Source organism: Biomphalaria glabrata, chromosome 1 (assembly GCF_947242115.1).
Source record: "Biomphalaria glabrata chromosome 1, xgBioGlab47.1, whole genome shotgun sequence".
NCBI lineage: Eukaryota > Metazoa > Mollusca > Gastropoda > Planorbidae > Biomphalaria > Biomphalaria glabrata.
In genome coordinates, this window is record NC_074711.1 from 77,854,296 (window position 1) to 77,864,654 (window position 10,359).

The 10,359-nt window shown below is 35.8% G+C and overlaps 1 protein-coding gene across 1 annotated transcript; it reads left to right on the top strand.

The window, feature by feature from the left end:
- The first annotated feature begins 867 nt into the window (after nucleotides 1-867).
- LOC106069669 (ankyrin repeat and KH domain-containing protein 1-like) lies at nucleotides 868-9,077 on the top strand. The gene has a single exon (XM_056016514.1). The coding sequence runs from the start codon at nucleotides 1,109-1,111 to the stop codon at nucleotides 2,396-2,398; it is 1,290 nt and encodes a 429-aa protein (XP_055872489.1). The 5' UTR covers nucleotides 868-1,108; the 3' UTR covers nucleotides 2,399-9,077.
- The last annotated feature ends 1,282 nt before the right edge of the window (nucleotides 9,078-10,359 follow it).

A 10,359-nucleotide genomic window follows, 5' to 3' on the forward strand; every position in this document is an offset into this window, starting at 1 on the left:
AGTGAAAATGATGGTTTAGTGATTTATTTCTACTTTATTTTTATTTTTTTGTCTTCTGCCTATTTTGATATTGGTTTAACCAACGTTTAATAACGTGTTAATTTTATGTTATTATCTGTTTAGTTAAAATTTCTTTAAATAAACCATAATGCTTTGTCAATATGGGGAGTCAAATGATACGTTTTTATTTATTATAACACCGTAGTAATTTGAGTTTTAGTCTGTGTAACTGGTTCACCATGAATGAGGTAAGTAGGTTTGTTTTTTCCTGGGTAAAAGGCGTGCTCCATTTTTATTCCAATTTCTGTAGTTCAAACTCACTTTATACAGTACAGCATAAAACTTTTTTTTTTGTTTCATTCTACTATTTTAGAATTATTTATCATACATGCATTATCTTATGAACATATAACTTTTTGTGCTAGTAATTGTATAAAAAGATTAAATGAAAATGATCGTGAAGAAAAAATCAAGGAAACGTTGGTCTGACTTTATCTGGGCTTCAAAAATATTTTTGATGATGCAACAGAGACTGTCGCTTTGGAAACAGCTAACAAAACGGTAAACAAAATATTGCTAGCCCGAGGGCAAGAATTATTTAGAGTTGTGTATGTTGTCTATTTTTAGATCAACACCACATTGGCAGAGCGAGCGAGCAGCATTTAGAAAGTAGCGAGCTATCGATTTGAAAAGTTTCTTGAGATGTCTGCTAAAAGATACCCGCCAGCAATGCATGCCCAGCTCTTGCGGTCCCTCTTTTCTCTCACACATTAGCATAAAAAATGCTTGCTTATAATACCGTTAGCCTCGCGCGTGCCGTCAATATGCCTGTGTTCTGCAGACGTCATCATACTGACGATAGGGGACGCCACGGGTCTTGTTCCTACCCTACCTTATATTTTCTCTCAGTAATGGCCGCTGGTGTTTCTATTTGTTTACCGATAAGTTACATCATTCATGTCTAGGATTGATTGTTGTGAAAACACGAAAGTCGAGGCAGGCTGATTTAAGGGGGAAGGTATTTCATTTGTGAGTTGAAACGGAACGTAGCAAAATTACTAGCGAGTGCGTGTGCGCCCCGGACGAGGGGGAATTATCACCCGTCTCCATGTTGTTACGTACCCAGATGGCGGGTCTGGAATTCTACGATGCAGTGCTCAACAACGACCTGCAGCAGTTGAAGCGTCTGGTGGCCCAGCACAAGTTGGATCTGAACGGAAAATTTTTGGAAGTAAGACGTAAGAATGACGCCGGGCTCTGCCCGATCCACCTGGCTTCTTATAGGGGTCACACCTATATGCTACAGTATCTAATTGAGGCCAAGTGTGATGTCAATCATACGACTGGCACTCTGAGGCGTACCGCTCTGCACTTCGCCGTACAGAGTCATAAGATGGCATGCATGCTTCTTTTGATAGGCGCCGGCGCTAAACTGGACGCCAAAGATACGTTCGGAAACTCCCCTTGTCATTATGCTGCGGACGACGGCTACTGTCAGATTCTGGATGTGTTGATCCGTCGTGGGGTGAACGTGAACAGCCAGGATATCACGTCCAAGACGCCTCTCATGAAAGCCGTTAGAAACAATAAAACAGATGCCGTGCTTCGCTTGCTGAGGGCCAGCGCAGACCTTAATATCACGGACAGAAACTGTGATATGGCCCTGCACTACGCGGCCAGGAATGGGTGCGTGGACATCAGTGACATCCTGCTCTCTGCTGGCAGCATGATTGACGTTCAGAACTACTGGGGACGAAGCCCCCTGATGGAGGCGGTTTGCTACAACCACAAGGAAGTGGTGCAGCTCCTCCTGAGTGCTAGCTGCGATGTGAACCGTAGAGAGTTCAAAACTGGGGACACTGCTTTGCACATTGCCATCAAGAGGAACTACACGCGTGTCGTGGAACTGCTCCTAGCCGCCGGAAGTCGTCATGATGTGTACAATCACCAGGGCGAGACGGCCATCCATGATGCTGTGGCTGGTAACAAAATGGATATCGCCTGGCTGCTTCTCGTTTACAATATTGACCTGGACGTCCCGGTCAAATATTTTCCCAACGGAGTTTACAAATCTGTATTTAAACTCGCCGCTGAGCGCGGCCATTACAAAATGTGCCGATTGTTAGCGACTATCGGTTACGTGGACTATTCTGCCAGGATGTATTTCTATGCGGGATACGTCCAGACTCGTCCAGGGGAGCAAGACGAAGCCCTCTTGTGGCTGAGGTGTGCTTTAAAGAAAGTGGTTCCTTTACAGCAGCTGTGCCGGAAAGTGATACGACGCCATGCAGGGCATAATCTGTGGGAGAAAGTCGAGTCTTTACCTGTCCCCAGGGCTCTCAAAGACTATGTCCTCATGAAAGACGTTCTGGAGCACAAGAATGAGAGTGTGGTATAGTCACCGCCTTCACACGGACTCTTCAATCTTCTTCAACAGTTTTGAGATAAGTCCACTTGTTATTTTGAAAAGGGATCAGCTTGAACGCTGGCATCGTGAACGTTTTTGGACAAAGGACACACATACAAAGAAAAGATGTCGTAACTTGACAACATTGAAACTGCACGTCATCTTAATGACCGAGCAAATGTCTTTATCACAGATATGAAATCTGTGTTCCTCTTTGGATTATGTGTGACATTAACTCCCAAATGATATCCTGGGATAGAAACTCTGCCGAAATTCTGCTAAGAGTTTCTTCGTTACCTGACGATCCAATGTCCTTCAGTCGTGGTGTGAGACTTCACTAGACTGTTGTATTGGAGGAGTGTACTCTATTCATCTACTTTCCCCTGAAGAGCACACAGTACTTTGTGTTTCTTAGCCGTTAGCGTGATGTATGTCATGGACTTTCAAAGACCGAAGATGTGAACCCAAGTCGCTATGACATAAATCTCTGCCTTTGAATCGCCCGCTCTGCAAGTGAACTGTACACAAAGTGCTTTCGTCCGCAGGTCATTGTCGTCTCATTTCGCAGTAACGGACGTAGTGCTAATGAAACACAAAGAGATGACTTTTCATTGTGTATCTAGATGTATTGATTTCATAATTATGTAACTAGCTCTAGACATAGGACGTTTATAATTATTTCAACATTTGGCTGTAAGCTTAACCCTAAACTATTGTCTTATCGCCTTGAAGAGCAAGTTTAGAACAGTGCTCAGTGATCACACACTTGATGTTATATTGTCATTAGAACCAAACAACAATGTAATATAACAGTGTGTCAGGTCAGAAAAGCCAGATATCCAGATATCTATATCATTAGGAATAAAAAATAATAATTGAAGCATTATCCACAATTATTCATTAAGAATCATGCGGATTAAGTGCTGTGAGTAAAAAACGTGATCTGAAGAATTAAAAAAAAATCAAAAACTTATCTCCTAGAAAAGATACGCTAATCGCTTGTCTTTAGTCTTTAAAATAAATTTATCTATAGTCCGGTAATTGAAAGTTCAAGGATGCATAAAATCAACATGTGTGCCAACATTACATGGGGCGCACAACTAAATCTATACAGTTACGAGTAGACTAGAACTTACCGTTACCAACCAATGCTGCTTGCTTGGTACACCTGACTTTCTCATTTAAAAAATAATAATTCGACTAGATCTTCTAGTGAAGCTTTTTATCACAGTTTTTTTCCTTCACTCTGTAAGCTTTATTTTTCTGTTAAGAGTTAATAACACTATCGATTACTATGAATAAAAGTATTGCAACCGTCAGCGTAAGAGTCAATAGACCTATTTCATTTATTTCAAATTAACATTTTCTGATGAATGCCACACCCACAGACCTATATATCGGTAGATGTAAATGTGTTCTTTGTTTATTCTTATAGAAATATGGACAACACAAACATATAGAGCAATCAGTAACACACAAACACACTCCTCTCAAAGCATGTATTTTCTGATAGTCTAAAGCAATAGTCTAAAATATTGCTTGAAATTGGCATCAAATTCAGAACTAGATCTAAATATAGAAAGCAAATAACTCTGGGAGAAGTAGAGAAAGTAACACAGAGATGTAGGCTTATCAGGCACAATTTTATTCAGTTTTTGAAAAGAAACACTTTAAAAAAAAGACTCTTTTTTATTTCCTAAAATATGGCTTTCGACCATTGAACATGTTGTATATCCTATTGTTGTTGTTAACTATGTGGGTCTAGTCTTGGTAGCAGCTCTCAATTGTTGTTCCTCTCTTCTCCATCTAAAAAAAAGGGGTCATTGGCCATAACACGAGAACCTGTGCTATTTCAAGTGAACACAGAAAAAAATTAATTAGTTCTAATTGAACTCGTTATCATTGTAGACAACTCTTGATTCCTCAATGACTCCTTTCTTATAAAAACTCATTTGCTTGTATTTACAAAAATCTTCTTTTTTCTTAACACGAGATAGCAAACACTCCTGCAACAGTTGAATGAACCCTCGAGGGATCCGGGGAACATAATAGTTTAGTCTTACGTAAATGAAATAGTTCGCTCTCAAAACGATTCGAATGTTGTAATGAGACATGTTTTAAAGATGTTTCAGACAGTTGGAGAGGATGTTTGATACCATGTTGCATTTTAATGACTTGAGTAGTTGAAATGAAAAACGAAAGTGTACACTAGACCTAGGTCCTCAGTTGAAACACTTTTTTTTGTTATTGTTTTTTGTTTTGTTTGTATCCAACTTAGTACATGACGAGATTCTATAATTAGCTCTAGACTCTATGTATAAATATATATTTTTTTAAATGTTCGAATCTCAGCGTGTGAATCAAGGGTTTGCTCGTTAACACGTGGCAGATCAAATGGTCAAAACAGTGTAGACTTATCACTGTACAGAGTCTACCAGTAATGAAATGTTAATTGGTTATATCGGCCTACTGTGTCACTTTTATCACCCTTTTAATGCATTAAAGTTTATAACACCTAGACCTGATTATAAATAGAAGAATACAATTTCAACTTTTCTCAAGGGCCAGCGATTGTGTCCATCAATAATTAAATTGGTTATAATAAATTGGTTACCATATAGCCTATATGTGAGGTTTAAAAAAATTAAAATTGACACTTAAACAAAATACTATCCTTAATCCAAAACAAGGCAGAAAGTGGAATTAAGTTCTTGTACACTGTCTCGCCTAAACTCTTAATTGTATTTTATATACTCATTGTTATGCTGTTATTGTTTTTATGAACTTTATAAAACAAATTTTGGTCTACGCTGAGATTCTTGTCTCCTTATGGTAGTTTTTACCTCTAGGAAGTACAATTTCCAATACTCATGAACTCAAATGTGAATGTTTTTGAATGAAACTGTGATTCTTCTGTTGGTTGTTAAATTTGAACAAAAAAAAAATGTATTTGGTCAATAATGTTGATGTTGAGTGTATTCTTATATTTGTAGGAACAGACGATGTTGTAGGCATATTATAAGCTGATTAAACAGTAGCAAGGGAATGTGGGAAGATGGTGTCTTCGCTAAAGCATTTTCAGTATTTACCTATAGGTTCTAGATATGTTGGTTAATCTTTTTTAACCTACATTTAAAACGAGTCTGGGAAAAAGAAGTGTAACTATTTTCTTGAACAAATACTCCATTCATGTTCCATTTTTAAACTATCACAAAAAAAAATATTACCTCTAACCACAGACCTCCATTCATGTTCCATTTTTAAACTATCATACATGAAGATATTACCTCTAACCACAGACGTATATATAGTGAGTGGTCATAACATTAAGAAACACAGTGTAAGTGGTTTGAATTTGTTTGAATAATTTTATATTAGAGCATGACCAACGCGTAAGATAATTCAACAGAAAATACACGTATGGTCTAATAATAATAAAATCAAAGGTGGCGAATACAGTTGTAAGGGTAGAGCCCAGTAACCAGAGAATAAAACTATTTATTAAATAGATCGAGTTAAAATGTTTACGTATATGTAGCATGTATACAACTGCATATTTTTTTTTGTAAATAGAAAGATGTAGAGATAGACTATAAATAACCAATGAGGTCGTAAACATGTTCTCCATTAAACGTTTAGTATTCACTTTATTACTTAGTTTTGTATAATCAGGCGTGAATCCAGGTGTTATAAAAGAGGAGTCCATGGGATCCTTCCCACTCAGTGTGATGCCGAATTATATATATTTTTTTGTTCAAATCAATTGCTTTTAGGGAAAAGGGTTAGGCAGGTAAGTTCAAAGGGCCCTCGTGTTTTCTCCCTTTAAAATTTAAGGCATCCCTACCACTGTTTCTACGTAGTCGTAAGTTATGTAGCCTACTTTTTTTTTTACAATACCTCTATTCAAGTTTCTCTTGCACGGAGGAACCTAGGTGGACGCAGGACGCTGATCTCGAATATTGCTCTGACGAATTCCCTATAAATTTTGTAGGTGATGTATATCTCTGAGAAAAGAATTACTAGCTCGTTGGCCACACGGGGAAAACTCTAGTTTGTCCGTTATAATTTTTCAAAGTAAAAATACATTTATGTAATATCGGTTTTGAAAGGACTATCGCGTTCGGGAATTTGCGAATGTAAGGCATTATTGATTCAATTAATGTTCAGGAAAATTTTAAGTCTAGATTAAAAGGCCTAGATCTATAGGTCTATCATTGGAATTATTCAATAATAAAAGAAAAACAACAGTTGTTTATTAAATTTTAAGTAGCTGTAAGTTTATTGATAGTATAAGCTTTGCTTATATTTTTACTTAGGCCTAAATCTAATATAGATTACGTCAGTATTCTAGATCTAGAAGAAGATCTAGGCCTATATCTAGACTAGATCTTGAGTTTTAATGAACGTACCAATAAACAATAGATATCTTAAACAATGGTTGAATCGTTCGATCAAGAAGCTGTCATCACGACTTTGAAACCCAAATTGAGATAATGGAGGTAGACCTATTGTCTTCTTTTTTTTTTTAAATTAATTTTTAAAATGTTTTTCTTTTTTAAAATTCCGAATGAGGATGTAAAGAAACATTTGCCTAAGAAGGATATCAAATAAAGTTATCATACTTAAACAAACATTTAAAAAATAACAACTCTAAAATATTTCTATAATAGCTACATATAAAAGTAGGTTAATGCTTCTGATATTAAAAAAAAAACAACTTGTTACTATAGATATGTCCTATTATACATAATATAAGAATATATTTATAAAAAGAAGATGTTAATAGACGAAAGCGCCTTTTAAAAGACTTCTTGGTACCGGTAACGCCAATGGGTTCTAAATCTAGACATTGCTAGATTCAGTCAGTGGACCCACATTTCCTTACTTCCAATACTCACGCAGACAATTGTGTGCTATTTCTGGTCTATGACGTCATTACGCCTTTTGCAAGATATGCATCAATAAAATACGGGTCATTTTGTCACTGACATACAAAAGAATACAACAATCGTCAACTCTTTCTGTAAATGTTTTAGCGCCAACATGAAAAAAAAAAAGAATGTTTAATATTATCGAGTGATTTAGTAGTTTTTGTGAATAAGTAAAACTACAGTTTCTTCACTATAGGTTTCCATTTACTTTTTATAATCAGTCCTAATTAATATAGATCCTATCAGGTTTTTGTTTCTGTGATTGTTTGATTTAATTATAAGGCGATTTTCATATTGGTCACCTATAGGCCTACCAAATAATAATAGGCCTACTGCGTGTCTCTATTGTTGTATTTATAAGCTACCCAAAGTTTGGTCGTTAAAGTTCTTCCTCGCCTCTCCGCCATCCTCAGATATTTGCAGGAAACATGCTTTTTAAGTGGGACACGACCTATTCTCAGATAAGTCAGATTTCTTCCCACATTCCATTTGATACAATTAAAATTTTGGCATATTCAACTAGTAGATGTAGTAGACCTACTTAGAACATTTGGCACATTAAACTAGCAGATCTAGTAGACCTACTTAAAAAATCTGGCCAATAATTGCTGGAATACGCAGGCTACTTTCTCTGTATTTGAAATCTGATTTTTTCTACTTCTTTAGTATATGCCCACTTGCGCAACAGTTGTGTGGTAAATGCTGGACAGTGGCGGAAGCACCCAGCATTCACTTTGGAATGTACCCGACCTTTAAAAAAAAAAGATGTATAGGCCTACTGCATCATACATGATCTTTAATAAAGTATACATAAATAGGCCTACTCGTAGGACGTAATTATTATTATTATTTGGAAAATTACAAATCTGTAAAAGCTGTGAATGTTGGTTAATTGTGGGTCCTATAATATATAAAACATTTTTAGTTTTTGTTTTTACTTAGCTGTAGATTAAAAAAAAAACAACAACCTGTGAGACAATAAATCTAGAATGAGGCCACATACTGTGAACTTACTGGTTGTGAGCACATTTTTAATGGTCCAATTATTACTGTAAAATTTGTTCAATAGATCTTCTTATAAAGTTTGAGGTGCAACTGGTTCAAGTCATATACATAGTTGTTTTTTTTTCCCTAAAGGGTTATTTTAGAGTCAGTATCTTGTTATTTTGATTAGATCTAAATATAAAGAATTGTAAATAATTTTTTGACGAACACATCAACATAAAATAACATACTATTTGGTTGTATACATAGGCTATCTTGTGTACTCTATACAGTCATAGGGGCTTTGTCATTGTTAATGTGCAAATAGTTATTATTTATTACTATCATTATTTACAGTTAATTTGTTATTTCTTTGTTTATGGCATTGTATACATACATACCTACATAATTTCCCCTTGAACTAGATAGTAGCCCGAGTGTACCTTACGTTTGAGTTTAATCTGAAGGTAGTCATAAAGAATGTGTACTTCAGGTTTTTTATGCTACGCAAGTATATAGAAAGTTGTACTCATGTGTGAGAACTGTCCTAAAGCATATAATTTTGTTGTTTGACTGCCATTTATTTTTCGCAGCGCCATTGACCTTGAAATAAGCAGTTTCCTTTATATCCATATCATGTTAGGAACTGGTTTTCCATCTATGAACAAGTCGGGTACAAAATGTATTTGCTCATAAACAATGTTAACATTTTAATATATATATATATATATAAAAAGTGAAAAAAATATATAATGTGAACATATTTTAAATAATGTTTTTTTTTTTTTTTTTCATGTTTGATGTTATGATTGGTGTTAAATCTTTGGTGTCGTGCTTAGTGCTGAATCTTTTGATGTCGTGATTGGTGTTGAATAGTTGGTATCATGATCGGTGCGGATAGGTTGATGTCATGATTGGTGCTGTATATTTTATGTAATGATTGGTGCTGAATATTTGACGCCGTAATTGGTGCTGAATTGAATCTTTAATTAATTAATTTCTCGTGATTGGTGCTGAATCGTTGATGTCGTGATTGGTGCTGAATGTTTGATGTCGTAATTGGTGCTGAATTGAACCTTTAATGTCGTGATTGGTGCTAAATCATTGATGTCGTGATTGGTGTTGAATCATTGATGTCGTGATTGACGCTGAATTGAATATTTGATATCGTGATTAGTGCTGAAACCAGAATATCATGGTACTTGATGCCTATATAGATTTATCATTGACCGTTATATCTGTGTCTCACAAAATCTACACACACGCACACATAGAGAAGCGGGGAGAGAAAGAGAGACTTCAGTCGGTGAAAAGTATCGACGCTGAATGTGGCAGCTAATAACAAACTGTGCGAGACTAGACCTACAACACCTCACGATGAACTCTTTTGCCAGAAAGTTAGAACTTAAAAAGATTTAAAATATTTCAACAAAACAAATTTACACTCCTAATCCTTAGCTTATATTCTGTTGTTATTACAATTTGTGTTATTTCTATCAAAGAAATTAAATATAGGTCTAATATATATATATATACGTTTCGGCCAAAACCCTAAATCTGCACATGGCGCGGAGTCCGTAGTGTAGCCTATATTTAATGTGCTTCCCACAACCATAAAAATAGACAAAAAGTACCTAATTGTATCTCTATTAAAGAACACAACTTTTTAACAAATCGGGTTAACTGTTAGCACTGTATTTTATTTTCTTGGCAAAATGTGAAGGAAATATTCTCCATGTTTGACTAGACCTAAATTCAATCCAGTAGATCAGTAATACTAAAACTAAGGCCACTAGGCCGCGGTTCCTATCCGGCAAGTATCATATATAGTATACATTCTGCCCACCCTAAAAAAAAAAAGCTGCAATAAAGGTTTTGAATATTTGATGAATACGTTTTGGGAACTATAATACAAACAATATTGATATGCCCCCACCCCCCATATATTATAGATGAGGTGTACGAAACGCATAGGATAACATCCATAAGTTGTGTGAACGAAAAATGGCGTCGATTGTTTTTTCTGCCATCGTTTCA